Below are 19,523 nucleotides of genomic sequence, written 5' to 3'. Positions count from 1 at the left end.
CAGTTTAAATGATAAATATTACATCCTATTTTAGGCACGCAGACGTACGCACATCCACATTCAAACGTGCACACAGTTTTCCGTCAAATATTTACACAACCTGTGCAGCATAAACCACAATAAACGGTTTCTTTTCAGTAATGTGGAACATTGTGCAAATGTGTTTTCACTTGTACATTGCTTTTTAATCTTCAAGGTAGTCAAAGCGCTTTGACATTTGAGGTCATAGATGTGTCCCAATGATTTTTTGCAGTGTATACAGATATTTATTCTAGACTGTCTCGTAGTGACGGGATCTAAATTACATGGAAAACCACAATATAAATTATCTTTCAACTATTTGGATGCCGTTGTAATCACCTCTTGAAGTTGCTGTATTGTGCTGGCATATTGAGTTGCATGGGAGGAACCGACAAATAGAGTGGATCAGTCATGAACAGTACTTGCCACGGGTTGTTGATTCAGGACAAACTGTGGTTTGCCAGCTGACTGTGTGCATGTAGGAGTCTTTGGAGTTCTTTGTGTGACGGCCTGAAATATATTTCTAGGCGTGTTCTGTAACTTTGAACATGATTGTGGACATGTGCCGCACCCGCCCCACGGAGCAACAAACACTGGACCCCCTTCTTGGCTAATGAATCCCTCATGAAGGCATCTTGGATTCTCTCCCAACAGGCTGGTCTGGATTTGGTTCAACCAATATTATAGAGAAGGAAAGGATGATGGCTTGATGACTTGGTAGTTGAGCGTGTGTGGGTGTGTGTGTGTGTATCTCTCAATGTAATTCCATCTTTGGCTGGTAGAGGGTTTGCGCGGGAATGCCAAGATGCTGTCTGATTTTTTCTTTTTTTAAAAAGCATGATCAGATACAAGATCCTGCAGGAATGGCACCATGCTGTTGGAGGCCACTAGTCATTACATCCTTGGACATGAAACATAAGATTTGGTGCTTGTATAATAATGGTGATTAGCATGTTTATTGCAAATAATTGTCAACTGTTGCGGAACGTTTAAAAAGATATGGTTTTCCACTGTCATTATCAAAGTGAATTAAGGCTGGGCTGCAGGATTGGAGTCCACATTGGGATACAGTCATCAACAAGACAAGTTTCTTCCCTTGTTCTTTTTCTTCCCTTGTTCTTTTTCTTCCCTTGTTCTTTTTCTTTCTTCTTTCTTTCTTTCTTTCTTTCTTTCTTTCTTTCTTTCTTTCTTTCTTTCTTCTTTCTTTCTTTCTTTCTATTTTAACCTGTCCTATTCAGCTGTTTAGTCATTCAGAACATTGGATCTGTTGTTTAATTTTATTTTGCCTCTGTTATTTAGTGTTTGGTGAGGTATTATGGATAGTCCTATTTGTTGTATCTTTTCTGTGGGACCCTCTCAAAAACAAGATTTTGCATCTGAAGGGTTTTCACCTCACATAGAGCCAACATTAATGTCAAGATATGACATACAAAACTTCTCACACATGCAAAATAACCCATAATGCTGTCTGCGTAATATTTGTATACACCACAAGGAAAAACAATTAATGGGGGAAAAAAATGTAAAAAGCCAGACAGAAAGCTGGCATACACAAACTATTAATTAAGCCCAATGAGTCCAAAAGTTACATAAGCAGGTACAGTATACGTCTATTTATTTAGCATAGAAAGTTTATAAGTTGATAAGACTCATTTAGAGCTAAACATTCACTTTGACAGGAATTGTAAGATAATCTTTACTATCACAGTTTGTATTGGAATCTAAATTCAGTCATGGTGAAAGAGACACTTCCAAAGTGCTGACTGTCTATCTGAGGCAGACGACAGCAGCAGAGTCCGAATGGGCTATTTAAGGCTGCTGTCTCCTCCGCTGCACAGTTTTCTGGTCAGTAGTTGTGTCCAAGGGAATTCTTTAGGGTTTTGGTTACGTGTTATTGTGAGGCTTCTGCCCTGTTTTGCTTGCTCGGCCAGGGCATATCAGACTTCAGTCTGCATTCCGCAAATACTGTATTTGACTCTCCTCAGGCTCAAAACTAAATTTGAGAGATGAGTGTGAGGATAAAGCAGCATTAATACATGGGCTGGGAATCATGTAGATTCATTATTTTGGTAAAGTGTTTGCTTTACAAGAAAAAGATGCACAAGAAGAGTCTGGGAAAAACGCTAATGAAAAAACGTGTTTTTCAATTTGTTTTGCTCAGCTCTGTGTCTCTACAGGCAGAATATAAAGCAGTTTTGAAGCTGGCAGCAGTCAAATACCACAGTTTGTCCCTTCATATGATCATAGCTCAATTCACCTTTATTATAAAGTAAATAAACATTTTATTCCCCTTTTGGTAACTGATGAGTTACCACATGGCTTTCTTTGAAGACTGTGGTTAATCCATTCATCCACTTTCCAATCCACATATCATCACAAGGGTTTTCAGTTTGCTGGAGCCTATCCTGGCTATCTTCGGGCAGGAGGCGGGGTACACCATGAACTAATTGCTGGCCAATCGGAGCAAAACATTTGAACATTTTGAAATGTATATGTGAACCGGATGAGATGGTTGAGGAACCACGGCCTGACAGAGCCTACAGTACCCAGTACCTCCAAGTACCACACGCTAAAGCCCAAAGCAAACCATCAGAACACTGAAACAGTTAGTAGACTAAAAATCAGAGTGGTGCCAGTTTTATATTTGATATCACCCTTGAAGGACCGTTACTGTCAAGGGATGATTGCATCAAACAGGTTTGGCATCAAGAGACAACAAGCCACCAAGACTACTACTCCAGCACATATTCCAAACCAACAGGAAGCAAAGATTGCCCAACTCAGACAAAAGCTACTGACACTAAGCAACCAGCACAAGAAAGCAAGTGAGCAAGAGACAGCAGCCCTTGCATAACTTAAAGGTCTGTTGCGGGAAAGGCCACTCTTCATTAGGCTGAGGGGCACAGGAAGAAGGGTAGGGGGAGGGCCTACAGCCTCAGTGCCTTCCTGGCCAATCTATTCAGGTTCACAAAGAATCTGATGGGAGAGAAACAGCGGTCAACTCATTTCTCGCCCGCTACCTCAGTCACGCCAATAGTGACAACATTAGACAGCATGAAACTATACCACTCAAATCATTTAAATGCATCTTTGAAAAAATGTTGTCAACCAAAAGATCTCAAAAAGCTGCAACAAAGTGCAATGATCCAAAGAAATTCAAGAACAGATGAGAAACAAAACAATTGGCATCCATCACTCTGGAAATTGTAACAAAGCCATTTCTAAAGCTGTAGGATTCTAGCAAACCACAGTGAGAGCCATTAAGCTATTGAGAAGGGGATAAAGTCAGATAAGTAAGGCCCATGTTCTGATGACACCTCCCTCCGTTGGGTTTTAACGATTTATAAGTCGACCACTGTATTCATTGCTGAATAATAGTTAGAGTTTTGAGAGATTTTTTAAGCACATTTTTTTTCTGAATCGTCTGGTCGCTTTGGGATACAGTAGAGATGTCAAATTCATTTCCGGTGCGGCCATACTGTTGAGCTGTTATGACTGTGAAACCGTATAAATGTTTGATTTCATAATCATAGTATTAGAGAGACACAATTGAGGAAAAACGACATCAGAAATCAAGGATAAGCATTGGTTCAAAAATTGTTGCCAGTTCGTTGAGCTTTATGTCCCGTTCCAGCACTCTCGTACTCCTGACTGAACCTGTGTGTACCGACCTCCGTCCGTTCTCTGACCAACCTTGTAAGCCTGACTCCTTGACACTTCTGCCTGCATTGTTTCCCCGTGCACCGGACTGCCTGCTCGATCCCCGAACTCTGCATACAATAAACGCGTCTCTTCTTGAACTACCTTGCGTCTTCCGAGTTCCTGCATTTGGGTCCTACCTCTCGTTCCGATGGGACGTGACAGAACGAACTGGCCATCACAGGACCCAGCAGGAAAGACCCGGCGTCGCCGGGACCGACGCAAGGTAGACCGTTTGCCGGAGGACCAAGCCTGCCCAATCCGGGTAGGCTCCCTGATGTCCTCCACTTCCGTGTCTTACGCTCCGCCAGCGAGGTATGAATACGTCCCGAACACGACCCGTCCAGCTCCTCATATTCTTCTGGACTCTGACTTTTCGGAATATGAGGAGGACCACGATTTGTATGACCGGCTGCCTGAGTACGACTCCGACGAATTTGAATATGAATCTGCTCGTCCAATCTTTCACCCTAGTCAGTTTGCGCCGCCTCCCCGCGTTTCCAGCACCCGAGCGACTTCGCCCGGTAGATCCAAGTACACTAATCGGTATGAGGGAACCCGATTGGCCATCTACCCGGGACCTCCGCGTGGCGGACACAGGAGACGCCCCGGCCGGGCGCTCCCTGGTGTCTCTCGCTGCGCGGCAACGAAGACACCGTCCTCCCACTCCTCGCCGGCAACGGTGAGACCGGCAGACCCGCAGCAGGTGGCGAAGCTTCCAGCCAGGACGGAGGAGGAGCCGCCTAATCACGAGGCGTTCCGCCGCGAAATGCGGGCAGAGATAGAGCGGCAGAGCGCCGAATTGGCGGCTCTCACGGCCCAGGTCCGGCAAGGATTGGCGAACCAGCCGACCTACGCTGACATCGCAACGGCGACGGACTCGCTGCTGACTCAGGTTCACGTGTCAGTTTTGACTGACTCTCCGCCTGCTCAGGTTCACGTTGCCGTGGAAACCGAACAGACTCGCCACCTCAAGTGCACGTCGCAGTGTTGGCGGTTCCGAGCAGAGCTCACGCGGCAGTTGGAACTGACCCGCTCCCGAGACACGCTCACATGTCAGTTTCGACTGACTCTCCGCCTACTCAGGTTCACGTTGCCTTGGAAACGGATTCGCCACCGCGCCACGCCCACGTTGCCGTTTCAACGGATGCAGTGCAAGCTCACGTGGCAGTGGGGACCGACCCGACGCCGCCTTACGTTGCTGTCCAGGAGGTGGCGACGTCTCCACAGCCGCTTCTCGTCCGTGCTCTGGAGTGGCAGTGGCGACCGGCCCGCGGACGTTCCCCGTTCCTGCTCTGTCGGCGACCGGCCCGCGGACGTTCCCCGTTCCTGCTCTGTCGGCGACCGGCCCGCGGACGTTCCCCGTTCCTGCTCTGTCGGCGACCGGCCCACGGCCGCTCCCCGTTCCTGCTCTGTCGGAGACGGGCACGCCCTCACATTCCTGTCCAGGAGGTGGTGGAGTTGGTGATGCTGCTGCCGCCTTCTCACGTTCCGGTCCAGGAGGCGGCGACGGGGTCGCTGCCTTCTCACGTTGCTGTCCAGTAGGGGGCGGCGATGGCGCCGCCTTCTCACGTTGCTGTCCAGGAGGGGGCGGCGATGGCGCCGCCTTCTCACGTTGCTGTCCAGGAGGGGGCGGCGATGGCGCCGCCTTCTCACGTTGCTGTCCAGGAGGGGGCAGCGATGATGGCGCCGCCTTCTCACGTTGCTGTCCAGGAGGGAGCGGCGATGGCGCCGCCGCCTTCACACGTTGCTGTCCAGGAGGGGGCGGTACTGGCGCCCCCGCCTTCTCACGTTGCTGTCCAGGAGGGGGCGGCGATGGCGCCGCCTTCTCACGTTGCTGTCCAGGAGGGGGCGGCGATGGCGCCGCCTTCTCACGTTGCTGTCCAGGAGGGGGCGGCGATGGCGCCGCCTTCTCACGTTGCTGTCCAGGAGGGAGCGGCGATGGCGCCGCCGCCTTCTCACGTTGCTGTCCAGGAGGGGGGCGGCGATGATGGCGCCGCCTTCTCACGTTGCTGTCCAGGAGGGGGCGGCGATGGCGCCGCCGCCTTCTCACGTTGCTGTCCAGGAGGGGGCGGTACTGGCGCCGCCGCCTTCTCACGTTGCTGTCCAGGAGGGGGCGGTACTGGCGGCGCCGCCTTCTCACGTTGCTGTCCAGGAGGGGGCGGTACTGGCGCCGCCGCCTTCTCACGTTGCTGTCCAGGAGGGGGCGGTACTGGCGCCGCCGCCTTCTCACGTTGCTGTCCAGGAGGGGGCGGTACTGGCGCCGCCGCCTTCTCACGTTGCTGTCCAGGAGGGGGCGGTACTGGCGCCGCCGCCTTCTCACGTTCCTGTCCAGGAGGGGGCGGTACTGGCGCCGCCGCCTTCTCACGTCCCTGTCCAGCAGGCGCTGGGGAGTTCTGTGGAGCCACCCAGGAGCTGGAGAGACTTCGGGGTGGCAGTCATGGCTCTGGTCCTGCTCTCCATCATCTTCTTCGCTCCTGAGTTCGCCCAACCGCTTCAGGACCTGGCCTCGTTGGCGACCAATCCCTGGTCGTCTTGCAACGACGGCGTGGGAGGTTTTCGTCCGGAGCAGTGGCCTCCCTCGTTCTGGTTCCTGCCTCGCCGTTTGGTTCGTCACAGAGGTCGTCCGCCCGAATCGCCCCGTGGGGACCCTGGTGCTTGGCGTCCGGGTCGTCCTCCTGACCTGTCCGCCCGGACGCCTCTTGTTTGGTGGCCTGGATGGCCACCAGTCTGGGGTTCAGGGGGGGGCGTGCCCTCCTCCGGACCACCTTCCGCCCACCCCTGCCTGTGTTATCGTCTGTTTTTTTCGTTTAGGCACGTCTGGGAGCCGTGCCTTTGAGGGGGGGGGGGTACTGTCATGATCCTGCCGCTTTAGCATGAGCTGTGCAGGTGCCCGCGCGGCTGCGCTGATTGGGAGGCGCACACCTGCTCCTCATGCGGGCTGATCATCCCCCGTATATATAGGACCCGGTGACGACTGGTCCTCCGCCAGTTCGTTGAGCTTTATGTCCCATTCCAGCACTCTCGTACCCCTGACTGAACCTGTGTGTACCGACCTCCGTCCGTTCTCTGACCAACCTTGTAAGCCTGACTCCTTGACACTTCTGCCTGCATTGTTTCCCCGTGCACTGGACTGCCTGCTCGATCCCCGAACTCTGCATACAATAAACGTGTCTCTTCTTGAACTACCTTGCGTCTTCCGAGTTCCTGCATTTGGGTCCTACCTCTCGTTCCGATGGGACGTGACAATTTCAGAAAGAATCATGAAAGTTGGTGCACATAATGTATTTAACAGGCACTATAAAATGATGTGGCGAGCAGGATGTGATTCCCTGTCTGAGTTTGACACCTGAGCAGTAGGCTGTATGTGAACTCTGGGGTGTTTCAAATTTGAGGTTACGACGTGGTTTAACAGCAGACCATCTTGTCCATGTCCTTCCTCACAATTGTAGCTACATGTGGCTCCACGCTGACAGAGGATGGCAGAGGCAAAATCTTGTGGATTAGTTCTTCCCTCAATCTTTGTGCTTTTGTAACAACGCTTTACATCACTGTACACTGCCATAAAGTTTAACTGTCGTACGTATGTGGGGCAGAGGAAATAGTGATGTAAATTTCCATGTGAGCCTTTGTAGTAAGGAAAGAGTAGCACAAGACCATGGAGAGTAATGGTGCAAAAATAAATGGATATGAAATGAGAGACAGGGTTGAAAGAGGACAAGATAAATATTTGCAGCTGGAATGACACAAGCCCTTACTGGCCGTGTCTATAATAAATCCACTTTCTCCACATTTTCCGTCACCAAACCACCAAGTGCCGGCAACTTTTGCACTTCGTGATGTGAGCCAGATCCTTCAAATTCCTTGTTACAGTCATTCTAAAACATCCTATGTGCTTGTACGCTGAATTAGAGGTCTTGCTTGTGATTTTAGAACAGTATGTGAGTGTTCCCCCTGGTAAACTTTGTGGTGTAAACATGATCAACAAAAAGATGACATCCCAAAAGTGAATAGAAACAACAACCACCAAGTGCCCTTGAGAGCTTCCCCAATGCTGTTCATGTCTACTCAGCTCCCACACTTCTGAAATATGACTAATGGCAACAACTTCAGCTGATATGACCTCTCAGTATATAAACTTGTGTCAATGGAACTAATACGAACTGGAACATTATTTGGCATCCACATATTGATCAGTTGCAATGTGTCAAACTGAATTAGGCCACAGCCAAGTGATGACAGTGTGGATGAGAGGATGGCACTCGTATTCCACTTGTTTTTCAGCTGTCGTAGGGGCCATGTAAAGTTCTTCTCTGGTTGGACTGTAGTTGTATATCGCAAACATCAGTATTAAAGACAAATATGTTTAAAAATGCAGGGACAAAACTCCATTTGACTTAAAAAAATCACTACATCAATAAATTGATGTTTTTATTCTCTTTGCAATGCATATGCTACAAGGAGGCATGGATAAATTGTAAAGTGTTCATACTTCCTGTTGCTGATGGCTCACTGTCAAGGTGTGTGATGGGATCCACCTCTATTTCGTGATTCAAACAGCCCACTAGCCATGGTTAGCATATGCTAATTTTGTCATTAGCCTATGAGGATTTACAAGATTTAGGCTTTAAAAAGATTCAGGCTTTAAAAAAGAATATCAAACAGAACGCAAGCTACCCAAAGTGCTCATGGTTGCTAAGAAGTTTGTGTTTCACTACTGCTGCTGCAGCAATGTTCAGAAGATAGAAGGTAAAAGCTTGGAGCCAAGGACCACTTCGAAAACCAAAAAATAATAATTCAAATTCCTCAGTGGCAATTTTCAGTGATAAAAAGTATACACTAGTTTTTTTAAGTCTTGACAGGATAAGCAGCTCAGAACAAATGGATGGATAGCCTTAGTCATTAGCCAGGCTAAGGATATTATGAAAGAATTTATCAAATACACCAAAAAATACAATGAAGTAATACAAATAATAAATACCATCAGTAGTAATATTTAAACAATGTGTGTTGTGTGTCTGTGTGGATTAAAATTGTGCTTCGTCACCAGTAAAATTGGTCTCGAACTGCCATTGCACTGGTATTCCTATAAAGTACTTACCCCGTGCTATACAGTTAAAAATGTGAAGTATTGTACAGTAAATAGCTTATACTACTTCATGGGAGTTTGGTTAATGTTGTACATGAAGTCACTGCATTTGGTCGCAGCAGCCACCTGGCACAATGAATAAACAATTTCAGAATATAAATAACGTCCGCAGGAAATTGTTCCCCCCCGTCATGTCTGGGGCTCTATACAATCGAGTCAGTAAAAAAATTACAACCTCCATCTTATGGAAGAACGCCCCATTAGCTATAGTGCAAGACAAGGAAATGAAGCCCGGGTTTTTTTTATACAAGATCAAATAAATATTTGCAATCTGTTCTGTCCTACAATCATTTTTATTCATTGCAAACACATTTACAGATACATAATATGTCACACTGCTGTATTTAAAAACAAAGAGCTGACCATGAAATTATTTATCTATCCATCCATCCATTATCTAAGCCGCTTAATCACACAAGGATCACAGGACTGCTGGAGCCTATCCCAGCTAGCAAGAGGAAGGGTACACCCTGAACTAGTTGCCAGCCAATCGCAGGGCACATACAAACAAACAACTCACATTCACATCAAGGGGCGATTTAGAGTTGTCAGTTAACCTACCATGCACTTTTTGGAATGTTGGAGATAACTGGAGTGCCCAGAGAAAACCCACGCAGGCATGGGGAGTACATGCAGACTCCACACAGCTGGGGGTGGGATTTTAACCCTGTTCCTCAGTACTTTGAGGCAGATGGTCTCACCACTTTCCACCCTTTCACCTATTCGTGTATGTATTTATTTAAACTCATATGATACTAGAAGTTTTTAGATCCAATCAGTGCCAGTATTGAACAACATTAGCCCAATTTGCTTATGGTACCTTGAACTAATAAGTGTGATGGACAAACAAATCACATAGGCTATAAAAACGTTTTGCTACCAGGAACTCGTACTTCCTGGGCTGGTTGATGGAAAAGTCCCTTTTGTCAATGGACGTTTAAGTGACGACTGGAAACTATCTTTTGAAACATTATTCAGTCTCAATGGTCCGTTTTATTCAATATCTGTTATATCAGGGTCCATTTACCGGGTCGAGGCCAGACACACCCATGACAGGTCTTGTGAGTTGTGTATCTTGGATTCTGGGTCTTGTTGGTTTTCTGGGGATCTACTGCACCTACTGGTAAAAAAAAAAAAATGGATTATTCTGATTCATCACATTGGACTGCTATAATTTTGAACACTACTGTATGTGTTTCCAGCATACATTTTAATATTCATGGCTCCACACCGTATGAGCACTTTGGTGTAAATAAGAAGACACTTATACGTATGCATATATGAATAACAATAGAGACATGCAAGAAAATATGATAACACAAATCCGGTTTTTGAAAAGTGTCCCCTGAATCAGGTAAGCTACTAATCAACTAGTATTAAGCAAATAATTACCAGAAAGTTTCTGTAACTTAAAGATTACAGTACCTCACTGGCTGTCATGACCATAACACGAGGCTGAATCCAAAATGCATGACTCACAAGACCAGGTACAGTTCGGGAAGCGTCTTTATTCAGTCCAGGGTCAGTACACAGGTACGGAGTCCAAACAAGCAGCAGTGTTAGAATCAATAGGCGTAGAGGCAGGGTCATCAACGAGGCAGAGTTCGGTACACAGTGCATCAAAGACAAGGACGTGGAGTTGCGGGAACGTGACATGGAAGTACAACGATCTGGCAAAGACCAGATCCAACACATGGACATAGATCTGTGCCGTAATTGGCAAGACGAGAAGCAGGTGGACGCATCTGCTCATCGGAGCAGGTGCGCACCGGGTCGAGGATAGCTACAGTCATGACAACTAGCAACAGTAGATGTCATGATCCTGCCGCTCCAGCCCGGGCTGTGCGGGTGCCCGCACGGTCGCGCTAATTGGGAGGCACACATCTCCTGTGTATATATACCACCCCGATGACGACTGGTCCACCGCCAGATCGTTGAGGTTCATGTCCCGTTCCAGCACTCTCGTATCCCTGATCGTCAATCCGTGAGTACCGACCTTCGCCTGTTCTCCGACCGACCCCGTAAACCTGACTCCTTTGACACTTCTGCCTGCTTTGATCGTTCTCCCGTGTACCGACTCCTGCCTGCTCGCTCACTTGCTCTCTTTGCCCGACGTCCCAACTACCGCTGCTGCACCTGACTGCCTGACCGATCCCCGACCTTCTAATAATAAACGTTTTTTTCCCGAACTACCTTGCATCTCCTGAGTCCTGCATTTGGGTCCTACCTCCGTTCCGATGTGCCGTGACAGTAGACCAACAAGTTACTGTTGTAAAAACCCAATGACATATCTAACAGTATATTTCTCATCCTGACTTTGCATTGTTAAATCATGATTCATACTGTTTGAGATCATAGAAATTATCCATTGACTGTATATTTAAAATGTTTCAATCTAATTACTGAACTGTTGAAATTGCACTTTTTATTGGAATTTCACCAAACATCATTCATTTCTAAGACACAAAAACCAACAGGATTGGTATTGTCCTAATTAACCTGGGTCATTTTAAAACCAGTTAAAGCAACAGCTACACATTCATTCATTAATTCATTCATTCTGTTTCGTCAGTTTTGCTGTTGAATTCCTTAAGGAAGTAGAGACACTTAAAAGGTTTCCATCATGCTCACTAGATTAGAAACTGGAGACGTGCATCATAACCAAGGTGACTAAAACAAGCAATGCATACTGGTTAGCTTGCCCCAGAACTAAAATTTTCTGAGGTTGAATCCCTGCTCAGTCGTTCCAGGGTGGCGTTTCTAAGGGTGTCTGTCTAAATGTGCCCTATGTGGACTGATCAGTCCATGGAATACCCCACTTCTTCCCCAAAGTGAGCTGGGTCAGGCTCCAGCTGCACCATGACCTGAATGAAGACAAGCACGACAGAAGATGGATCGATGTCACAATCCTGTCAGAGATTGACCAAAGAGAATTTAAGTCATAGTCATTGGATCATATAGTGTGATCCATTGGTGCAGTAGTTTTCACGTGGTGGCAATTTTTGTACAACTTTTCATGGATTCCCTTGTTTAAGAACACTGACCCAACGAATCACCCCATTACAGAAAAAGGAGAAAGGAAGCAACGGATGGAGAACAAATACAATAGACCTCCTATTGTTTCAGGGTGAAAGCTAATGTGCACATTTTGATTTAGACAGATTGACCTTCACTTTCTCAACCTTCACTTCAAACGACATAAAAGAGAGACTACAAAGAGTAGAATAAAGCAGAGACCTGATTACTTGGGACAAAACTAGCAGAGCATGCAGTTCCACGGACAAAAGAGGGCCTCTGTGTTGTGTCAAAGAGCACAGCCAGGTCAGCTGTTCAGAGAATGTCAGGTGAGGAAAACAAGACGCTTCAAATAACAGGAAACAATTCAGCCAGCTCTCTACAAGTCAAACTTCACTGAGTCATGTCTGGGCATAAATTTGGGATTCAGTGGCAGAGGATGACTCTTGACACTGGAAGAAAATTTGGAAAAATAATAATTCCCAATTTAACGATACAAAGTGTCACAAACAAAAAGATGAGTCAGAAAACAGAATCAGTCCAGATTCCTCTCTGTACACTTTTGTATTAAACATGTAAACTTGACTGCATTTTTAAACATTAAACATCATTAGTGGAGCTGTCAATGTTGTTATATACACCACACTGGCTGGTTCAAGGGGTCATGTGAACGAGACAAGGGCAATTCATGATAAAGGGTTTTTCATGTTTCTTTTATAGGATGTGCTCTTTCTGCTATAAATAAGTTGATGTGTGTGTGTGCGTGCAAGTGTGATAATGTAAACAGTATTCACTGGACACTACATTTTGCTTGGACAATTTAATAATGTGCATTTTTGATCAAGTATATGACAGAGTACCTAAAGAGGAACTATAGTACTGCATGCATAAGTATGGAGTTAGGGGTTAGGGTTACATGTGTGCTACATGTGTTAACATAATACAGGACATGTATGAAGGTAGCAGAACAGTGGTGAAGTCTGCTCTAGGTGTGACAGAGGAGTTCATGGTGGGCATGCGACTGCATCAGGGATCAGCCCTGAGCCCCTTCATATTTGCAGTGGTGATAGATAGCCTGAGAAATTAGGTAAGACTGGAATTCCCAAGGACCATGATGTTCACAAATAACATTGTAATCTGCAGTGAAAACAGGGAGCAGGTGGAGGAAAAATTAGGAAGGTGGTAGCATGCAATTGGAAAAGAGAGGAATGAAGATTAACCCAAAAAAATGAATGAGACGAGTGGAGGGAGAAGAGTGAGGCTACATGGTGAAGGGAGTGAAGCAAAGTGAAAGTGGAGGACTTGCAATACTTGGGGTTGACAGTCCAGAGCAATGGTGAGTGTGGTAAGCAAGTGAAGAACGGAGTACAAGCAGGTTGGAATGGGAAGCGGTATGTTATGTGATAAAAGAGTCTCGAGGGTGAAGGGCAATGTTTACAAGACAGTGGTTGGGAGAACCATGATGTATGGTTTAGAGACAATGGCACTGAAGAGACAACAGGAAGCAGAGCTGAAAGTGCCAGGGTGACCAGCTTGGATTGGATAAGAAATGAGCACATTAGAGAGACACCCAAAGTTGGATGTTTTGGAGACAAGGTTCGAGAGAGCAGACTTGGATGGTTTGGAGGCATCCAGGGGACAGAGAGTGAGTGTACTGATAGAAGGATGATGAATATGGAGCTGCCTATCAAGAGAGCGCGAGGTAGACCAAAGAGAAGGTTGATGGATGTTGTGAAGAAAGACATGAGGGCACTTGGTGTTAGAGAGTAGGATACAGGCAGGATGCAGGCTTACATGGAAAAGGATGACACACTGCGGCGACCCCTGACAGGACAAGTCGAAAGGAAAAGACGTTCATCTGAGATGTCACACTGGCGACCCCTAACGGGACAAGCCGAAAGAAACTTTTATGTGTCCTTTTATACAGAAGGTCCACACCCCATTTGGTAGGACATACAGAATGATGAGACAGTGACATTGCTTTCAGAAAAACAGACACAGGGTATGAAACTTCACAAGTATGTCCTGGAAATCATTTACGCATTTCACAAGGAGATATAAAGCATTGCTTGGTATGTAATTGTATATCTGTCAATAGGTAATTCCCAAAACAAGACATTCCAACAAATTTTGGGGGAAAAAAAAGACCATATATTTTATAATTTTTTTCTAGAGGTTGGAGACTCAAGTCATAAAGTCATTGATTGGCGTGAGACTTGAGTCACCTTTTTTGGAATTTGGGACTTGCCGAATTATTACTGTTACTCTTCTTCTTTTCCTTTCAACTTGTCCCATTAGGGGTCACCACAGCGTGTCATCTCTGATCAACACATATTTGTTTGGCACAGTTTAACGCCGGATGCCCTTCCTGATGCAACCCCTCTGCATTTTAGCCAGGGAGAGAAGCTTGCATCACCTGGTATTCCCAGGGGGTCTCCCATCAAAGTAATAACCAGGGCCAAACTTGTTCAGCTTCCAAGATCTGACGAGATCGGGCGTTCTCAGGTTAGCGTGGCCATAACCCTAATTGTTACTGTTACTAATTATCATTATTTTAGTTTGACTGTAACTACAAGACTAAACTAAACAAAAAAAAATCTAAAAAGTCTTCCATATCCACTTAAATACCTCACACTTCAATTTGGTGCACTTACTGTTTTTGAAAGGAAATGTATTTGATTTTGTTTGCTGCTTCCACTGAATCTCGAGCAACCCCATCCCCAAAGGTTGGTGTGAGGCCAAATGCAGGGGACAGCTGTGATGTTGTGTTAAATGTAAATAAAAACAAAATACAATGATTTGCAAATAATTTCCAAGTTATATTCAACTGAATACGATACAAAGACACAATAATCAATGTTCAAACTAATGCAGCCCTATGGGGGCACAAACCAGTGCAATCTGCAGCCCGGTCCCAAGTCCGGATAAATGCAGAGGCTTGCATCAGGAAGGGCATCCAGTGTAAAAACTGTACCAAACAAATATGAGCGTTCATCTAAAGAATCCCATAACGGATCGGTCGTGGCCCGGGTAACAACGCCGCACTGCTAACCTGCAGGGCGTCGGTGGAAATTCAGCTACTGTGGGTTGAAGACAAAGAAGAGGAGGAAACCGGATCCATCGGCAGAAGAAAAAGAGGAATGCATAGAGCCTACAACTGAGTGTAGGGACTTTGAATGTTGGGACTATGACAGGAAAAACTCAAGAGTTGGTTGACATGATGATTAGGAGAAAGGTTGATATTCTGTGCATCCAAGAGACCAGGTGGAAAGGTAGTAAGGCTTGAAGTTTAGGAGCAGGGTTTAAATTATTCTACCACAGAGTAGATGGGAAGAGAAATGGAGTAGGGGTTATTTTAAAGGAAGAGCTGGCTAAGAATGTCTTGTAGGTGAAAAGAGTATCAGATCGAGTGATGAGACTAAAATTTGAAATTGAGGGTGTTATGTATAATGTGGTTAGCGGCTATGCCCCACAGGTAGGATGTGACCTAGAGTTGAAAGACAAATTCTGGAAGGAACTAGATGAAGTAGTTCTGAGCATACCAGACAGCGAGAGAGTTGTGATTGGTGCAGATTGTAATGGACATATTGGTAAAGGAAACAGGGGTGATGAAGAAGTGATGAGTAAGTACGGGATCCAGGAAAGGAACTTTGAAAGGCAGATGGTTGTGGACTTTGCAAAAAGGATGGAGATGGCTGTAGTGAACACTTATTTCCAGAAGAGGGAGGAACATATAGTGACCTACAAGAGCGGAGGTAGAAGCACGCAGGTGGATTATAGTTTGTGCAAACGATGTAATCTGAAGGAGATTACTGACTGTAAAGTAGTGGTTGGGGAAAGTGTAGCTCAATAGCATAGGATGGTGGTGTGTAGGATGACTCTGGTGGTGGGTAGGAAGATTAAGAAGACAAAGGTAGAGCAGAGAACCATGTGGTGGAAGCTGAGAAAAGAAGAATGTTGTGCGGCCTTTCGGAAAGAGGTGAGATAGGCTCTTGATGGACAGCAGAAGATCCCGGAAGACTGGACTACGACAGCCAAGGTAATCAGAGAGACAGGCAAGAGAGTACTTGGTGTGTCTTTTGGTAGAAAAGGGGAGAAGGAGACTTGGTGGTGGAACCCCAAAATCCAGGGAGTCATACAAGGAAAGAGATTAGAGGGATAGAGATGGGAAGGATGTGCAGAAGGTAAGGGTGATTAAGGATAGAGATGGAAATGTGTTGACTGGTGCCAGTAGTGTGCTAAATAGATGGAAAGAATACTTTGAGAAGTTGATGGATGAAGAAAATGAGAGAGAAGGAAGAGTTGAAGAGGCAAGTGTGAAGGACCAGGAAGTGGCAATGATTAGTAAGGGGGAAGTCAGAAAGGCACTACAAAGGATGAAAAATGGAAAGGCAGTTGGTCCTGATGACATACCAGTGAGGTATGGAAGCAATTTGGAGAGATGGGTGTGTAGTTTTTGACCAACTTATTCAACAGAATACTAGCGGGCGAAAAGAAGCCTGAAGAATGGAGGAAAAGTGTTCTAGTTCCCATTTTTAAGAACAAAGGCGATGTTCAGAGCTGTGGGAATTATAGAGGAATAAAGTTGATGAGCCACACAATGAAGTTATGGGAAAGAGTAGTGGAGGCTAGGCTCAGGACAGAAGTAAGTATCTGCGAGCAACAGTATGGTTTCATGCCGAGAAAGAGTACCACAGATGCATTATTTGCCTTGAGGATGCGAGTGGAAAAGTACAGAGAAGGTCAGAAGGAGCTACTTTGTGTCTTTGTGGATCTAGAGAAAGCCTATGACAGAGTACCAAGAGAGGAACTGTGGTACTGCATGCGTAAGTCTGGTGTGGCAGAGAAGTATGTTAAAATAGTACAGGATATGTATGATGGCAGCAGAACAATGGTGAGGTGTGCTTTAGGTGTGACAGAAGAATTTAAGGTGGAGGTGGGACTGCATCAGGGATCAGCTCTGAGCCCCTTCCTGTTTGCAGTGGTAATGGATAGGCTGACAGATGAGGTTAGACTGGAATCCCCTTGAACCATGATGTTCGCAGATGATATTGTGATATGCAGTGAAAGCAGGGATTATGCAGAGAAACAATTAGAAAGATGGAGACATGCACTGGAAAGGAGAGGAATGAAGATTAGACGAAGTAAAACATAATATATGTGCGTGAATGAGAAAGGTGGAGGGGGAAGAGTGAGGCTACAGGGAGAAGAGATAGCGTGGGTGGAGGACTTCAAATATTGAAGGTCAACAATCCAGAGCAACTTTGAGTGTGGTCAGGAAGTGAAGAAACGGGTCCAAGCAGGTTGGAACAGCTGGCGAAAGGTTTCTGGAGTGTTATGTGACAGAAGAGTTTCTGCTAGGATGAAGGGCAAAGTTTACAAAACAGTGGTGAGGCCGGCCATGATGTACGGATTAGAGACTGAAGAAACAACAGGAAGAACTGGAGGTAGCAGAAATAAAGATGTTGAGGTTCTTGGTCGGAGTGAACAGGGTGGATAGGATTAGAAAGGAGCTCATCAGAGGGACAGCCAAAGTTGTATCTTTTGGAGAAAAGTTTCGAGAGAGCAGACTTCGATGGTTTGGGCATGTTCAGAGGCGAGAGAGTGAGTATATTGGTGGAAGGGTGCTGAGGATGGAGCTGCCAGGCAAAAGAGCAAGAGGAAGACCAAAGAGAAGGTTTATGGATGTGGTGAGGGAAGACATGAGGACAGTTGGGGTTAGAGAGGAAGATGCAGAAGGTAGGCTAAGATGGAAAAAGATGACACGCTTTGGCGACAAGCCGGAAGGAAAAGAAGAAGAATCAATGTTCAAACTTATAAGGTTTTTATGTTTTTTCTGGGAAATATTCACTCATTTTGAACTTGAAGGCTACATTACATAACCTGAAAAAACCTGGGACAGTAGCTTGTTTACCACTTACATCACCTTGCTTTTTAATAACAATTAGCCTCTGGGAAATGAGGATGCTAATTGTTGAAGGTTTGTAGCTGGGATTTAGGTAGCAAATATTTCAGGATAATATACAATGGAGAAAATAAGTATTTGAACACCCTGCTATATTGAAAGTTCTCCCACTTAGAAATCATGAAAAGGTCAGAAATTTTCATCGTAGGTGCATGTCCACTGTTAGAGAGATAATCCAAAAACAAAAATTCAGAAATCACAATATATGACTTTTTTCAATTATTTATTTGTGTGATACAGCTGCAAATAACCATTTGAACACCAGTCTATCAGCTAGAATTCTGACCCTCGAAGACCTGTTGGTCCGCCTTTAAAAGTCCACCTCCACTCCATGTATTATCCGGAATCAGATGCACCAATGTGAGGTCATGACCAAATTTGTTCCGCGCGACCCCAGCTTTCTCCCACACTGTGACGACAAACAGGCCAGTTATACACACAGCAGTCAGTGGGAATGGGAGTCTTAAGACATGGAGGGATGCCAGGATTGAACTGCTCATTACCGCTAGCTGTGATTTTTTTTTTTTTTGTTCTGCTAAATAATGCCACTCCCAGTTAGTTTGTCAAACTAAACACAAAACAATAAACTATCTGTTGTGTATTAGTGTGTATTACATAGCTCTGCATATGAGAGTCCAATTAGTGTAATGCTAACATAATGCTAATAGCCATTTATATCCTAAGATTAGCAGCGATAGTCGTGGTTTTCCAACCCTTTATGCCATGGATCTGCTCTATTGCAAATTCTCCTACTAAGAAAAAATTCAAACGTGTAACATGACCAAGACCAAAGAGCTGTCCAAAGACACCAGAGACAAAATTGTACACCTTCACATGGCTGGAAAAGGCTACGGATAAATTGCCAAGCAGCTTGGTGAAAAAGGGTCCACTGTTGGAGCAATCCTTAGAAAATGGAATAAGCTAAACATGACGGTCAATCTCAATCGGAGTGGAGCCCCATGCAAGATATCACCTCGTTGGGTCTCAATGATCCTTAGAAAGGTGAGGAATCAGTCCTGGACTACACGACAGGACTTGATCAATGACCTGAAAAGAGCTGGGACCACTGTTTCCAAGGTAACTGTTGGTAATACACTAAGACGTCATGGTTTGAAATCTTGCATGGCACGGAAGGTTCCCCTGCTTAAACTAGCAAATGTCAAGGCCCGTCGTCTTAAGTTTGCCATTGACCATTTGAATGATACAGAGGAGTCATGGGAGAATGTTTCGTGGTCAGATGAGACCAAAATTGAACTTTTTGGTCATAATTCCACTAACCGTATTTGGAGGAAGATGAATGATGAGTTCCATCCCAAGAATGCCATCCCTACTGTGAAGCATGGGGGTGGTAGCATCATGCTTTGGGGGTGTTTTTCTGCACATGGGACAGGACAACTGCAATGTATTAAGGAGAGGATGACCGCAGCCATGTATTGTGAGATTTTGGGGAACAACCTCTATCCCTCAGTCAGAGCATTGAAGATGGACCGTGCCTGGGTCTTTCAACATGACAATGACCCGAAGCAGACATCCAGGAAAACCAAGGAGTGGCTCCGTAAGAAGCATATTAAGGTTCTGCCGTGGCCTAGCCAGTCTCCAGACCTAAACCCAATAGAAAATCTTTGGAGGCAGCTGAAATGCTGTGTTTCTCAGCGACAGCCCAGAAACCTGTCT

The 19,523-nt window shown here is 45.6% G+C and overlaps 1 protein-coding gene across 3 annotated transcripts in view; it reads right to left on the bottom strand.

Annotated features, from left to right (window-relative positions):
- The window catches only part of kif6 (kinesin family member 6), an 85,957-nt gene that overhangs the window by 56,762 nt on the left and 9,672 nt on the right, over positions 1–19,523 (bottom strand). The window contains exon 3 of one of the 3 annotated variants that reach the window (XM_061842916.1): positions 9,897–9,989. The exons of the other annotated variants lie outside the window; for them this stretch is intronic. Coding sequence (XP_061698900.1) covers positions 9,897–9,920 — 24 coding nt within the window. The 5' untranslated portion in view covers positions 9,921–9,989. The remainder of the gene's footprint in view (positions 1–9,896; positions 9,990–19,523) is intronic. 3 annotated transcript variants of the gene reach the window in all.

This window comes from Syngnathoides biaculeatus, chromosome 15 (assembly GCF_019802595.1).
Source record: "Syngnathoides biaculeatus isolate LvHL_M chromosome 15, ASM1980259v1, whole genome shotgun sequence".
NCBI lineage: Eukaryota > Metazoa > Chordata > Actinopteri > Syngnathiformes > Syngnathidae > Syngnathoides > Syngnathoides biaculeatus.
This window is presented reverse-complemented; position numbering and strand designations above follow the sequence as displayed.